Source organism: Myotis lucifugus, unplaced genomic scaffold (genome assembly GCF_000147115.1).
Source record: "Myotis lucifugus unplaced genomic scaffold, Myoluc2.0 scaffold_50, whole genome shotgun sequence".
Classification (NCBI taxonomy): Eukaryota; Metazoa; Chordata; class Mammalia; order Chiroptera; family Vespertilionidae; genus Myotis; species Myotis lucifugus.
In genome coordinates, this window is record NW_005871098.1 from 6,190,723 (window position 1) to 6,207,611 (window position 16,889).

At 43.2% G+C, this 16,889-nt stretch overlaps 1 protein-coding gene across 1 annotated transcript; it reads right to left on the reverse strand.

Annotated features, from left to right (window-relative positions):
• Nucleotides 1-1,728: 1,728 nt before the first annotated feature.
• Nucleotides 1,729-14,505, reverse strand: COMMD2 (COMM domain containing 2). The gene is made up of 5 exons (XM_006088662.3): nt 14,358-14,505; nt 14,185-14,262; nt 13,500-13,582; nt 11,705-11,878; nt 1,729-2,779 (listed from the first exon to the last, which is right to left on the reverse strand). The coding sequence occupies exons 1-5, from the start codon at nt 14,422-14,424 to the stop codon at nt 2,582-2,584; spliced, it is 600 nt and encodes a 199-aa protein (XP_006088724.1). The 5' UTR covers nt 14,425-14,505; the 3' UTR covers nt 1,729-2,581.
• Between the last annotated feature and the right edge of the window lie 2,384 nt (nt 14,506-16,889).

Below are 16,889 nucleotides of genomic sequence, written 5' to 3' on the forward strand. Positions count from 1 at the left end.
AGCCAGCAGCGGGGCAGTTGGGGGCAATCAGGCCAGCAGGGTGGGCAGTTGGGGGCAAGAAGGCCAGCAGGGGGGGCATTTGGGGACGAGCAGGCAGGCGGGGGGGGGGCAGTTGGGGGTGAGCAGGCTGGCAGGGAAAGGACAGTTGGGGCTGATCAGGCTGGCAGGGGTGGGGCAGTTAAGGGTGATCAGGCCGGAAGGGGTGGGCAGTTGGGGGCGATCAGACCCGCAGGCGGAGTGGTTAGGGGCGATCAGCAGGCAGGCAAGCAGTTAGGAGCCAGCGGTCCCAGATTGTGAGAAGGATGTCTGACTGCCAGTTTAGGCCCAATCCCACAGATTGGAGAGGGTGCAGGCCGGGCTGAGGGACGCCCCCACCAACCTGTGCATGAATTTCATGCACCAGGCCACTAGTATGTTCATATATAAGCTACCAAAAAAAACACCCCAAAATCAAATGCCATAAAACCAACAAGGCAGAGTTGCCCATAGGGTATGGAGTGTTTAAATAAGAAAGAGAAGAGGCTCACTAGATGGCCTGTACTAAAAGGTGAACCCAGGTTCAAAAAGATGTTAAGAGACTGCTCCCAACTCACTCTGGCCCCCAAAGGTAAAGAAGGCAGAACATCAGAAAGAATAATGGAAAATAGAGAGAGGAGGCCAGGAAAGTTTGATACAAATGAAAGAGAGTAACACATGCTTTCTTGTTTTTTTTGTTTTTTTTTTTTTAAATATATTTTATTGATTTTTTACAGAGAGGAAGGGAGAGAGATAGAGAGTTAGAAACATCGATGAGAGAGAAACATCGATCAGCTGCCTCCTGCACATCTCCTACTGGGGATGTGCCCGCAACCCAGGTACATGCCCTTGACCGGAATCGAACCTGGGACCCTTCAGTCCGCAGGCCGACGCTCTATCCACTGAGCCAAACCGGTTTCGGCTGCTTTCTTGTTTTGATTGGAGTGAAGAACAGTGGATATGAGGTGGAAGAAAAGTTGCCCTGAGGGGACACAGGGCTATTTTTTCAATCTTGGCTGGGGTCAGTCCTGCTTATCTTCCACCAAATATGGACAAAGAAGCCACCTCACAGAGCTTCTTCTTTTTAATCATAGAGCTATTTATATCACCTAAGCTTGGCAGACATGTTGCTCTAAAACCCAATGACATACGCTACTATTTCATGTAGTTTCCGTTTGTGAGGTTGTTAATATGAAATCTTCATTAATCACGTTATCATTATAATTAAAAATTATTTGATTATGGTTTGCTAGTATCTGATCTATTTCATAACTGCAGAAATATACCTCTGGGAAAGGGCTAACCCACATGCCTGCAAGGGCTGATGGGTGGCAATTTCAACTGTGCTTTTCTTTCAATGGTCTGTTTCCTGATAGGCTCTCTCATGAGAGAAAGAAACATGATGTCACTCTGACCTAAAAATCTCTCATTCTCAGGCAGCAAAGTATTGATAGAACCTAGAGTGCAGCTTAGAGTCTCATGGTTCTTAGGCCTTTCTGGGTTGTTCCACGGGGATGAGACTTTCAGAATAAGGCCCTAGACATATATTTAAGACTGAATCCCATTTCCATGTGTTTTTTCTCTGTAAGTCTCTTTTTTTCCTTAAGTCTCCCTGTATCCCTGTACTCTATCAAGTTGACCTGACACACCGGCATCAGTTTTACAGGCCACACAACTTATGGTTACCTACTAAAAAAGAAAACAAAACAAAAATCAAGTTTGTAAGGAAGAAAGCCTGGAATGTAGTAAACATGGTCTTCCTTTGCCTTCTTTATATTTTATTTAAACAAAAATATAAAAAGTGACTGTAATTTTTAGCCAGATAATTAAAAATCAATTATATTACTCCTGCAAGCATTGTTTATAAATGTAAATGACAACATGTATCTTAGACACTTTGGGTACTTGGGCAAAAAGTAGTCCTTGATAAAATGTAATATATATGATTGCACAAATCTGATTACTAAATACTTAAGCTAATTAGCCATGACAATTCAAACTTAAGCAATATGCAAAGAAAAATGCATGAACTGCCTAAGCTATAGAGCATTTTAAAAAATTCATATTTATTTCCAACTATTCTGTGGCTATTAACATCCATGAGTTGCTTTTAAAGTTCAACAACACTGAAGTGTCTAGAAACATTCTGAATAGTAACAGTATAGTAATAGTAATACTGCGAATTTTATTTTCAAATTTTGGTCAATAAGGAAGAAAATAATAAAGTTAAGTAGTCAAAAGAAGTACTAAGAAAAGTATAATCATTCATATATACAGATAATATGAACAGTATAGATTCACTTTCAGCTGATTCAATCCTATTTACATATTTAAAATAGAAAATACATCCTAATTTGTCAAGAAGCTGACCACATTTAGCACCAGGAAAGAAATTTTATGTCAGCTTTTGAACATGACTTCAGATCTTGTCATAGGAAAAAAAAACTTTCATAGAATCTATATGTAGTTATCACTATCAATTAACTAAAAAAATAGTTTTTAAAAGTAATTGCTGCACATTATTAATTCACAAGCAATTAAAAGGAAATAAAACTTAAAACCGGGACTACTTGATACTGCGCACAACTCTCCTACAGTGGTTTGTTTTCATTTCCTCCAATGCTTGTTCCAGTTGCTGAACCAAGTGCATCAGGGTAGCCGGATCTGTCTGCAGAACTTTGGTGTTGCGATCTCCATTCTGATTAAGGTGTAATTTTATAGTCACTGATGGTTTTATCTGTTGCCTGAGGCTTCTGCTTGCAAGCTTGATTTTAAATGGAATAAGAGCATAATAACAACTTAATACATAAAATACACTTAATACATAACATTTATAATTACTTATACCATGTATAAAAATAAAACTTCAGATAAAGCATAGACTTCAAAATGAAAAGTAAACTTTAAAACTTTTTTTGGGGAAAAAAAAATCAGAACATACATGCAACCTTACAGTGTGGAAAAATTTCTTAAATATGATATAAAAGGCACAAACCATAAAGAAAAAAGTGACAAATTTAACTATTTTAAAATTATTAAATTTTCTTCAAAGGACACATAAAGAGGGTGGAAAAACAAGCCACAAACTGAGAGTATTTTGTAACACATACAAGCAAAAAAAGATTAGTATCCAGAATGCATGAATAACTGCTCTGATTTATAAGGAACAAAACATAAAACCAACAGAAGAACGTACAGAAGACGAAATAAGCACTTAAAAAAGTAGTAACACAAATAGATAAACAGGCAAGTATGCTCAACTTTATTAGAATCAAGAAAATGGTCAATAAGCCCATAAGATACGTTTCACTAGCATGATTAAAAAGCTTTCCATATGGAGCACTGCAGGTGATGGGAATGGAAACTCTCATCCACTGCAAGCGAGTAAAAAACTATAAACAAAAATTAACAGAAAATTTAGGATGGTGGTTACCTCCAGGGTGCTGGGAGGGGTTCTTATTACGGGAGGGAGATTCAAAGGTATTGGTTTTGTTCTAGTTCTTCAGCTTGGCAATGGGTACTTGTTTTTATTCTTCTTCTTTAAACTGAGCATCTATAATCTTTTGTTTGTATGATCTAGTCCAAAATTTTAAAAATAAGCACTTTGTCCTGGAATAGGTGGCTCGGTAGGTTGGCACATTATCCCATACACCAAAAGGTTGCAGTTTTGATTCCTGGTCAGGGCACATAACTAGGTTTTGGGTTCAATCCTGGTCAGGGTGTGTATAGGAGGCAACCAATCGATGTTTCTCTCTTACATCAATGTTTCCCTCTTTCTCCCTTCCTCTCTCTCTCTAAAATCAATAAAAACGTACCCTCAGATGAGGATTTTTTTTAAAAAGTACTAGTGATATATTATTAAAAGATAAAAAACTACTAGAAACAATGACCAACTTGGAAATTATGGCATTTAACCCAACACCAGAATGTGCTCTCTACAGGCGATTTTCCATTAAAAGGAACCAGGACCTCCTTGAATAGCTGATTCGATCGAAGTCTGGGACAGGAATTGTACAAGATGAACCTGAAACATCTTGTTATACAAGAAAGCAAGATTGTTATCTAAAACTACTGGAGTAATGTCAAAAGGACAAGAAGCCAAACTGAAGAGATTTCCAAGTGAGTGACAAATCTAAATCTAAGATTTCAGGATTAATTTAATACCACAACAGAATATTCTGACTAATAACTTCTTCCAATTAATTCTGGATCATTTGTACATAAAAAACAAAACAAAACCAAGATACTAATCCAAAGCTGAAATTTAATGTCTCAAAATAATTTGGAAACAATAGATTAATTCCTTTGGGTGAGTTAGTCTCCAAACATAAAATAGATATCTGTAAGGCAAATTATCTCTGTAAGATCATTTCTCTAGTACAGAAGAATAAATATGATTACTGGAAATACTACTTATTCATTCAGTTATGCATTATTTATACTTCTTTTCCCTCTATATCTGCACTGACAGATAGGGACCAAATGTATTTAGGTATAATTAAGTCAGGAATTTTTAAAAAATATATATTTTTTATTGATTTTTTACAGAGAGGAGGGGAGAGGGATAGAGAGTTAGAAACATCGATGAGAGAGAAACATCGATCAGCTGCCTCCTGCACACTCCCTACTGGGAATGTGCCTGCAACCAAGGTACATGCCCTTGACCGGAATCGAACCCGGGACCCTTCAGTCCGCAGGCCGACGCTCTATCCACTGAGCCAAACCAGTTAGGGCAAGTCAGGAATTTTTTGTTGAAAGACTTAAGGTCACTCAATCTATCCTCCCACTTTTGGATAACATGAGTCTATTTTTAAAAAATATATTTTTATTGATTTCAGAGAGAAAGGGTGAGGGAGAGAGAGACAGAAACATCAATGATGAGAGAGAATCATTGATCGGCTGCCTCCTGCATGCCCCATACTGGGGATTGAGCCCACAACTTGGACATGTGTCCCTGACCAGAATCAAACCTGGGACCCTTCAGGCCTCAGGCCGACGCTCTATCCACTGAGTCAAACTGGTTAGGGCAACATGATATCTAAATGTACTTATAAGATACTTATCTGTACCATTTTTTTTTAAATTTCTAGATAAAGATTATATAATATACCTAACAAACACCTAGTAAGATAAAATTACACCTAATTTTTTCTCAGAAAGAAAACTGAATGACACTCAGTACTACTACCGCAGGATAAAGAACAGTATCCCACAAAGTTCTTGATATGAACTTATTTTTAATGGGGATGGAATTCTGTCCTTCTCCCTGTAAAAATAACAATAGCAATTTTAAATATAGTAGCCTTAAAGGTAACATCCTCCTTCACCAATGTCAGATGCATTCAATTTACTGGTGTTACTAATAAAGGCATTAATTATGTTTGTAATTTATGAAGTATAGGAAGTGGCTTTTTTTTAGAAACTCAACTATGATTAATTTACTTCCCATAAGCAACTGCACAATAATTAGATGGTTCACTACCAATCTCTGAGACAAATCAGTTACTCAAAAATGAAAAGTTCTGTATTGTTACTAGTTTCCTAGCCTTTTAGCTGGTTTTCATTTGATAAGTCTTCCTCCCATAGCAGAAAAATCCACTCCAGTTAAAATCCCTTGTAATAATTTCAACTAATACGCACACAGAATCAATTAGTTCTCTAAGTAGCTTTTTTAGCACTTAAATGCATTTCACCATGAGGCAGTATTCATTCAGTATCCCCTCAACTTTAAACTGTATTAATTCTTATAGTAACCCAGCTATTCAAACTAATTTCACTGGATAAATGAGCTCTCTTGAGTTTAACTTTAGAAAATTCAATTGCTTATCCTTCTAATTTTTAAGATGTCTTTATAATGAAAAATTCAAAATCAACAAAGCAAAAAAACAAAAAAATTCAAAGGGCTACTGGACCCCAAGATTCAGAAGATATCATCACTACATAATAGAGGTAAAAATGTATAAGATAAATTATCGCTGAACCTCATGAACATAATCATCCCTACTTCTCCACCTGGTTATTATGAAAGGACCTAAACATAAAGGTTTAACCAATGATCTCCTCCTCCCCATGAGCTCTGCAGGACTTGCTGCTTAACCTGTACCTTGTCCCTTGCTGTATCCACACCCCATGATAGGTATACAAGAATTATTTGATAAATCATTTCTTTAAGAAGGTGCTTACCACCACTAGCCACCCTCCCAACCATTTTATATTTAGCAGTGAATTCCTGTTATGTGCCAGGCATTGTGCTGGGGACACAGTTGTTAACAAGATATAGTACCTGCCCTCATGGAGTCTATAATCTGGTTCATGCCATATCTTGTGTTAATATCTATTCAAGTACTCATCAAACTAAAGTACAAGGTGTACTGGTTAAAAATGCGGATTTTTTTCAATAGATGGAGTTACACATATGTTGATATATATGCGATTTAATATGTATGCTATTTTGTTGTATTGACAACAAGTTTCAAAACTTCATATGTCAAATTTTCTGAAGGTGTTAACATCATAGATATTTTTACACTTAAAAATGTTGAAATTCATGCCAAAAAAAGAGCAATTGCAGGAAGTTTTAATTCGTTACTTTATTTTGAAGACAAGTGCTGCTGAATACTTCAGCAAGCTTATGGTGAACATGCTCCATCCTATCTAATAATGAGAAAATATGCTAATCGACCCTTACGCCATCACAAAGATGGCAGGGCCTGCAGCCAATAAGGAGGGAATATGCTAATTGACTGCCCCGCCCTCAAAGACGGCAGCGCCCACAGCCACAAGATGGCCAGCAGGGGAGGGCAGACATGGGTGATCAGGCCAGCAGGGGAGGACAGTTAGGGGCAACCAGGCCAGCAGGGGAGGGCAGACATGGGTGATCAGGCCAGCAGGGGAGGACAGTTAGGGGCAACCAGGCCAGCAGGGGAGGGCAGTTGGGGGCGACCAGGCCTGCAGGGGAGGGCAGTTAGGGGCGATCAGGACGGCAGGGGAGGGCAGTTGGGGGCAATCGGGCCAGCAGAGAAGCAGGCGTCGATAAGGCTGACAGGGAAGTGGTTAGGGGGTGATCAGGCAGGCAAGCAGTTGGGAGCCAGCAGTCCCAGATTGTGAGAGGGATGTCCGACTGCCGGTTTAGGCCCGATCCCTGTGGGACATCCCCCGAGGGGTCCTAAGATTGGAGAGGGTGCAGGCTGGGCTGAGGGACCCCCCCACCCCAGTGCATGAATCTCGTGCACTGGGCCTCTAGTCTCAAGATACTTGTGAACACTGGTTTAAATGCTTTATAAAAGTGATGATTTCAATGTGAAAAACAAAGAACGTCCAGGACAACTGAAAAAGTTTGAAGACCAACAATTACAAGCATTATTGGATGAAGATGCGTGTCAAACTTAAAAACAACTTGCAGAAAGATTAAATGTTGCTCAGCAAACAATTTCCGATCATTTACAAGCAATGGGAAAGATTTTTTAAAAAAGAAAATGGGTGCCATATCAACTGAACAAAAGACAAATGGAAAACCAAAAAGTCATCAGTAAAATGTTGCTTCAATGGCACGAAAGAAAGTCTTTTTTGTATCAAATTGTGACTGGCGATGAAAAGTGGATTTGAGAATCCAAAATGCACAAAATCATGGGTTGATCCAGGTCAACCATCAACATCGACTGCAAGGCCAAATCACTTCAGAAAGAAGACAATGCTCTGCGTTTGGTGGGATCAGGAAGGCGTGGTGTATTATGAGCTTATAAAACCAGGTGAAACCGTTAATACTGATTGCTACCAACAACAAATAATGAATTTGAACCACGCTTTGATCATGAAACAACCAGAATGTGCCAGTAGACACAGCAAAGTAATTTTGCTTCATGATGATGCACCATCACACACTTCAAAACCAGTTAAAGACACATTAAAAGATCTTGCCTGGAAAGTATTAACCCACCCGCTGTATTTACCAGACCTTGCTCCTTCAGATTACCACTTGTTCAGATCGATGGCACACGCACTTTCTGAGCAGCACTTCTGTTGGAAGCAACTCATTTTCTTCCCTATCAGAAAAGTGTAAACAAGGAGCCCGGAATGCTGGTAACCTTGAGCTCTGGCAAAGGGCCAAAGCTATGCACCGATTGTTTAGTCAAGACAATGGTGACTCAAGCAATTTCCTGACCAAATAGTCTCAAAGTAAATCTTTACTAATATTTATTGACCTTTAAGATAGTCTGTCTGTTATCAGAATTGCCTGCCTTACTAAGGGCAATATGTGTATCCAAAATTGAATAAAAGGTTGGCAGGTCCTGGGCACCAGCTAAGTCTTTCTTCTTCAAAGAGATTCTCTACCTGGCCCACAATTTCCAAATTATTATTTCTTGTCTCGTCTTGTCATTTGCCCGCGGCCCTTCTCCAGATCCCGAGCCCTAAGCCACACGGGACGTGGCATCACACACACTTCAAAACATATGAAGAAGTGGAAAATTGGGTCTTTGAATGGTTTGCCTCAAAACAAGCAAAGTTCTATTGGGGCAGTATCCACAAATTACCTGAAAGATGGGGAAAATGTGTAGCTAGCAATGGACATTACTTTGAATAAAGCACTTCTGATGTTTCTCTTGAAATTATCGTGTTTTCTTTGATTACAAAATCATTATTAACCAATAACACCTTTAACTGCTAAACTCCTCTATCAGAATTTCTATAACATATTTGGACCACCTATTCAAGTCAGGAAAAATCCACGATAACAGTGGTTTACAAACTTTTTTGCATATTAGAATGACCTGGGTAAATGGAGAGCTTTTAAAAAAATCCTAAACCCTGGCCATTATGGTTCAGTTGGATAAGCTTCAGCCTATGCACTGAAAAGTCACCGGTTTGATTCTGATTCCCAGTTAGGGCATATGCCCAGGTTTCGGGTTACATCCCCAGTCGGGGTATGTGTGGGAGTAACCAACTGATGTTTCTCTTTCATGTTGATGTTTCTCTTTTTCTCTCCCTTTCCCTTCCTCTCTCCCTAAATCAATAAAAACTTATTTTAAAAAAATACTGATGCCCTGGCCAAACCCCATACCAATAAGTCAGAATCTCTAGGGAAGTGGGGTGGGGAATGGAGCACAGAATTTTTTAAAGCTCCCAGGTCATTCCAATATGCAGTTCAGTTTGGCTAGGCTAGTGTGCTAAAAACCACATATTCCAACGGTTGCCAACTGGTGATCTGTGAGGTCTGAAAGGTTGGTGACCGCTGATATATGCTCATTCCCATATGCATGTGGGCCTTTACAGCTTACACTGTCTCCTCTGTCAAGAATATTTATCCTAGTTTTCTCTATTCATTTATCCTTCTGAGATTTCACCCCCTTTTGTTCAGACTTTTCTGGATCATTCCTGTGTTCATTCACTGAACTACCTGAACTATAGCTTTTTTTGAAACACTCAGTGTATCTTGATTTACACAATTCTATTCTTTTCCCTCCTCCAAAACCATCTATATATATAAAACCCTATTATGCAAATAGACCCAACGTGGAACAACCGAACAACTGGTCACTATGACATGCGCTGACCACCACTATGACACGCGCAGAACATGGCGGGTGTCGGCAGCAGGAGGCAGAGCGTGGAACATGGTGAGCATTGGCCATGGCGGGATGGTGGAGCAGGTGAGTGGGGGTTCCAGACCTAGGTAGGGCGCCAGTCGCTGTCATCGAGGCAAGCCTCTGGTCGTTACTGAAAATACTTTGTTCCCGCATGCTGCGGTCCTGCTGGGCGCTCACACCTGCTTCCGGTGCATGGTGCCGGCCCCGATCACTTGGCGCTGTCAGCGGGTGCGAGCGACGGCTGCAGGCCCCTATCGCCCCTGAGGGCTTCTCCACCTCCCCCTGCTCCTGAGGGGCGATCAGGGCAGCAGCCGCCGCTCACACCCACTGCTGGCACCAGCCCCAATCACCCTGTGCCGTCAGCAGGTACGAGTGGGGCCGGTGCTGTCAGTGTGTGGGGGCGGCGGGAGCGGGGCTGCTGGCAGACAGGGGACTGGGGGCCACGGTGAGAGGGGCCGGGTGGGGGCGCGGAGGATGGGCCAATACCTGCTCCTGTGCCCACCACAGCCTCATGGCCCACAGTTCCTCTTAAGATGCACGAATTCGTGCACTGAGCCCCTAGTCCTATATAATAAAAAAGCCTAATATGCTAATTGTCCAACCAGTCACTATGATGCGCACTAACCACCAGGGGGCAGACACTCCAATTGGTTGGTTAGCTTGCTGCTGGGTACGGCCAATTGGGACTGGGAGAGATGGGCTGGACATGCCCTGGACCCCTCCCGCGGTCCCTCGCCAGTCCCGATCATGCACCAGTGGGGTCCCTTGGCCTGGCCTGCACCCTCTCGCAATCCGGGACCCCTCGGGGGATGTTGGAGAGCCGGTTTCGGCCCAATCCCCACAGGCCAGGCCAAGGGAACCCACTGGTGCATGAATCTAAGCATCGGGCCTCTAGTATTTCATAACTATTTTTTTTTAAATATATATCTTATTGATTTTTTACAGAGAGGAAGGGAGAGGGATAGAGAGTTAGAAACATCGATGAGAGAGAAACATCGATCAGCTGCCTCCTGCACACCCCCTACTGGTACATGCCCTTGTCTGGAATCGATCCTGGGACCCTTGAGTCCCCAGGCCAACGCTCTATCCAGTGAGCCAAACCAGCTAGGGCCATAACTATTTTTAATTACAGGTTATTTCGAGAACATCTAATATTCCTAAATGACAATATCTTTTCCAGCTGAGAAAGCATCTTACACTTTGTTTCCCAAAGCATTTAGCAAAGCAAAGGATGACAATCAATAAACATCTCTTAATCTGTCACTGTTTGAAGAAGGGTTACATGCAATAGTCTCACAACTACCTTTTGGTTATCTATATGGCTTTAAAAACAAATGAATCTCACAAATATAATATGTACAGAAGCCAGAGCCAGGCACAAAAGAGCACTGCTGAATCATTCCATATACAGAAAGTTAAAGAGCAGCAAAAGTAATCTATGTATTAGAAATCAGGAAAAGAAAAAAGGGGAAGTAGTTGGCAGGAGATGAGGAAGACACTTTTGGGATGCTGGTCATGGGTAAGTGTTGGTTTCATGGGTATTTTCACCATGAGATAACTCACTGAACTGTACATTCACTGACCTGTGCACTTTTCTATGTGTGTATTTATTTAAACAAAAAGCTTTTAAAAAATCTAAGCATCACTGAAGAAAATCTGCATAACCATCTCCTTTTCCAAAATAACCTATTTCTTACAAACTTTGCAAATTAAACTGATGTGACACATTAAAAATATAAGAAAATGAACTATTTGTGAAATGGCCTGAAAAATGAACATTAAAAAACTAGTTTCAGGCCTTTACCACACTATTGTCTATGTCTATGGGTTATGAATATATGCATATAAGTTCTTTGGTTAAAAGGCCTGGGGAGGGGATTAAAATGGGGGGCAGGGGGCCAATGGGGGCAAACAAGGGGACACCTGTAATATTTTCAACAATAAAGATAAATTAAAAAAAATGTTACCTAAAAGACATACAAACAAACAAAACCTCTCAAGTTTCAAACCAGAGTTTGGTTAAGGTGGTAAAGAATAGGCCTGAGGACATAAACCTAAAATTAATCTTGTATCTAATTCAGATTAATAATAATAAAAAGCCATACCTGTACATCTAGTCGCCATTCAAGGCTGTGGTAACTGGGGAGGTCTGGTGCCAGTTCACTCAGAATAGTTCTGATCTCCTTTCTGTTATCCAGATAAAGCTGAAGCAACAATTTGTTCAATTCTTCTGAGAATCCCAGAACAAAAACAGAGTCTTGGAAATCCAGTTCGGAAATCTAAAGTGATTGAGTTTAACAGAACATCAAAACTTATCTTTGTCTAGAAAATGCTAAAACAGTTGATATACTACTATACAAAAGAATATGAAATCCCTGAATTCTTTTGGTAAATCCCCAAATTCTGTCTGGTAAAAGAAACAACACTCCTTAATTAAAGGCAACCCTTGCTCACTATTTTAAAATCTGAGTTTCTGAGACATAAAAATACTTTATTAAAATATAAAAATAAAGAATTATTAAAATGCCCCGTTTTCTCTCCTGTTCTATATCACGCCAGATGCTGCTAATATGCAAAAAAGTAAATCACTATATTCTCCCTTCTCTTAGGATACATACTATGGTATATGGTTCAGTAACATGCAGAATTAATGGCAATTTTAATTTACACTAACACTAGAGGCCCCATGCACAAAATTCATGCAAGAGTAGGCCTTCCTTCCACCGGCTGCCAGCACTGGCTTCCCTCCGGCAGGCTTCCCTCCGGCAGCCGGAGGGCACCGGGGACCCGGCTTTGTCCTGAAGGACGTCCAGTCTAATTAGCATATTACCTTTTTATTATTATAGATGAAGGTATTCATGACAGCAGATTGTTATACACTAGAGGCCCGGTGCACGAAATTCGTGCGGTGGGGGGGCGGTAGGGGGTGGCTCCCTCAGCCCGGCCTGCACCCTCTCCAATCCGGGACCCTTGGGGGATGTCCGACTGCCGGTTTAGGCCAAACCCGCAGATTAAACTAATGGGACCTCCTGCTACATCCCTCTCGCAATCTGGGACTGCTGGCTCCTAAGCACTCACCTGCCTGCCTGCCTGATCACCCCTAACTGCCTCTGCCTCAGCCCCTGTACCCGGGACCCAGGCTTTCCTCCTCCGGCCAGCTGCAGGCACCTGGGACCCAGGCTTCCCTCCCTCTGTCCGGCAGCAGGCACCCGGGACCGGGGTGGCTTCACCCAGGCCAGCTGCAGGCACCCAGGACTCCTGATCGCCCCTAACTGCTCCCCTGCCAGCCTGATCACCTCTAACTGCTCCTCTGCATATCTGATCACCCCTAATTGCCTCTGCCTCAGCCCCCGCACCCAGGACCCAGGCTTCTCTCCTCTGGCCTGCTTCAGGCACCCGGGCCCTGGGGGAGGGCCCTCAGCCTGGCCTGACTCCCTTCACAGTCCGGGAGTCCTCAGGGGATGTTCTACTGACGGTCTAGGGCCACAGTCTGGCCTCCCTCTGTGGGAGGTGACCAGACCAATCAGGGGAAGGCATTGCCCCCATCACCCCGGCCAGTGCTGCTGCCTCTGGCCTCCCTCTACGGGAGGCAACCATGCCAATCAGAGGATGGTGCACCCCATCACCCTACCACTGCTGCTGCCTCTGGCCTCCCCTACGGGAGGCAACTGGGCTGATCAGGGGAAGGCATGCCCCCATCACCCCTCTGCTGCTGCCACTGCCAGCCTCCCTGGGCCCTCGCAGCCGCAGTATAGATTGTTTAGGCCTGGCTTCACCAAATCAATCATAAGCCATGAATAACATTACTGAAATAAGCAGCTATTGCCAGCACTATGATGTGGAGTATGCATGACCTTCTTAAGGTTTGGGAAATGCAAGATAGTCCACAGAAGCCCTTACCATGAGCTTTGAGCTTTCAGTGAGCAGGTATATTAATCCTTCCACGCCATGCTGGACAGTGTCACTACTCACATTGAGTTTTCCTGAGAAAAAAGGAAAAATGAGCAAATAAATTATTGTGTGGTTTTTATCCTTTTACTCAAACTCTTATTTAAGACTAAATATTGTCCATTGTTCCTTTTTTTTTCCAAACAATTAAAAATAATGAGGTGGTAACAGCGTCCCGCTCCTTCTCGCTCCCAGCCCCATGCCTTCAGGAGTGCCCGCTGTAACCTTCCTTCTTCACCAATGCAGCCGCCCGAGACCAGACCTGCGGCAACCGACTTAACCTGAGAACCTGCCCTCCTGCAGCGGGAAAAAACAATGCTTCACCAAAAGAAGATGTGTGAACAATAATAACCGAACACTGGCGTGATGCGGCTCACCGGGCTAATCCACACACTTCGTTCGGTATGTCTCGCAGGCGGTAGTATGTCTATTTTACTCACGAGGAAGCTGACTGATAGAAGCTCTAAAAACCTCACGGCTTCTTAGGAAACCGGCAGGACCTGCGCCCGGACGGAAGGGCCCTCCGGGTGTTACTCTACCACAAGGGCACTAGACCCTCGGAGACGCAACGACCCCTTTCTCGGGGCTACAGACAACGGCTAGCACAGCCTGCGGGGCCGCGCCCCTCCCTTCTTACTGGCGGCGCCCTCGTAGATCTTGGGGTTCGCGCCTCGCCTCAGGAACTCCACCGCAATCCGCCCAAACTCGGCGACGACTGCAACGGAAGCCAGGAGACCGTGAGCACCGGGCGCTCCCGCGGGTTCCCTCCCCGGACCCCACAACGCCACCCCGCGCTGCCGCGCCCCGGACCCGAGCTGTTCACTCGCGGCAGAAAGGCCAGGTGGTCCTTGTGCTCCTCGGACAGGTCCAGCAGCATCTTCGCGGGGCCGCCACCTTCTCTTCAGCGCGGACCCCGCCCTCGCCACTTCCGGTCCCGCGTCCGCTCGCGAAGGAGGTCCGACGCGTCAGCGTCCCGAGCTTTGGGTTCTGGGCTGTGTTGGTCCCCTGCTCCAAGGAGCCCTGGGGTGCGTGCTGCGGCGCGGGGGTTAGCGGATTGTTCTGATCGCAAATACTATAAAATATGTAGCAGGCTGGGGGGAAAGTTGCTAGGCTCTGTGGGAGACAAAAAGATGTTTAAAATCCGAACGCCCCTCTAGCCCCGCAGAGCTTACATTTATATCAATAGCTAACAGTTATTAAGCACTGAGTCAGGAACTGTTCTTACCATTATTGTTCTCATTAAAGGTAAGGAAACTGAGACTTTTTTCTTTCTTTACATTTTTTTATTACAAATATATTATACATTTCTTTTACAAATTAAGCAGGTACAGGTTAGCAAAACTATACACAGGTTTTTTTAAAAGACAAGTTTGAATCACATTATACCTACATTTATAACGGTGTTGTTTTTTGTTTGTTTCTTTGTTTTCCATTTAAAGCATACCATGAAATACTTATTTACCATTAACTGGTCTTCTACAAAATCATTTAAAAATTTTTTTTATTGATTTCAGAGAGGAAAAGAGAGGGAGAGATAGAAACATCAATGATGAGAGAGAATTATTATTATTATTTTAAATTTCTTTATTGATTAAGGTATTACATGTGTCCTTATCCCCACATTACCCCCCCCCCCCACTCATGCCCTCACCCCCTTGTTGTCTGTGTCCATTAGTTAGGCCTATATGCTTGCATATAAGTCCTTTGGTTGATCTCTCCCTCTTACCCCCACCCTCCCCTACCTTCCCACTGAGGTTTGACGGTCTGATCGATGCTTCTCTGTCTCTGGATCTGTTTTTGTTCATCAGTTTATGTTGTTCATTATATTCCATAAATGAGTGAGATCATGTGATATTTATCTTTCTCTGACTGGCTTATTTCACTTAGCATAATGCTCTCCAGGTCCATCCATGCTGTTGCAAATGGTAAGACCTTTTTTTTACCATGGCGTAGTATTCCATTGTGTAGATGTACCACAGTTTTTTAATCCACTCACCTACTGATGGGCACTTAGGCTGTTTCCAAATCTTAGCTATGGTGAATTGTGCTGCTATGAATATAGGGGTGCATATATCCTTTCTAATTGGTGTTTCTCGTTTCTTGGGATATATTCCTAGAAGTGGGATCACTGGGTCAAATGGGAGTTCCAGTTTTAGTTTTTTGAGGAAGCTCCATACTGTTCTGCACAGTGGCTGCACCAGTCTGCATTCCCACCAGCAGTGCACGAGGGTTCCTTTTTCTCCACATCCTCGCCAGCACTTGTCGTTTGTTAATTTGTTGATGAGAGAGAGAATTATTGATCGGCTGCCTCCTGCACACCCCACACTAGGGATCAAGCCTGCAACCTGGGCATGTGCCCTGATGGGGTATTCAACCATGATCAGGAGACCTACTAGTTTATACTAGTAGGTCTATGCTCAACCACTGAGCCATGCCCACCAGGATACAAAATCATTTTTAATGTTAGCATGCTACTCCATTCTATGAACATTCTATAATTTATATTTTCAATAATGGTTAGATATTTGGCTTCCTCTTGCTCCCCTCTTCTCTTCATTAATAGCTTTTAGAACCAATAAAGCAGCATTCTGATGTTTTCTATTAGTTTTTGAATTTACTAAAACTTCAAAAGGTAGCAGTAGAAAACACTAAAATAAAAACTGTTCTTACCTTGGCTGAAACTTTTCCCTACATTGATTTCCAGAGAGAGTGGAAGGCAAGTGGTGGAGGGATGGGGGTGGGAGAGAGAGAGAGATTGACTCCCAAGCATGCTCCCGAACCTGAGCTGGAGAATTGAACCTGCAGCCCAGGTACATGCTCTTGGAAAACCTGCAGCCCTTCAGTGTGCAGGCCTATGCCCAACCATTGAAACAAGCTAGCCAGGGCAAAACCGAAGCTTTTATAGACTACTAGAGGCCCAGTGCACAGATTTGTGCCGGTAGGGTCCCTCAGCCTAGCCTGTGCCATCTCGCAATCCAGGGTGCCATGGGGGATGTTGGACTGCCAGTTTTGGCCCAACCTGGCCTGCATTGATCGGGCCAAAACCGGCATTCCGACATCCCCCAAGGGATGTAGTAGTGCACGAAGCAGCAGGTGGCTGGGGAGGAGCCTGAACCCAGGCCAGGTGCAGCTCAGCTCCTGTTCATCCTGGCCCCACTGCGCCTGCTGCCACCACCACTTGGTAGGCTCGCTGAGCGGCGCTCCAGCTGTGGGAGTGCACTGACAGCCAGGCAGCAGCTTGTTCATTGAGTGTCTGCCCCCTCCTGGTCAGTGAGTGTCATAGTGACCGGCCACTTGTTTGGTTGGTTAGGCTTTTATACATATATATATATATATATATAT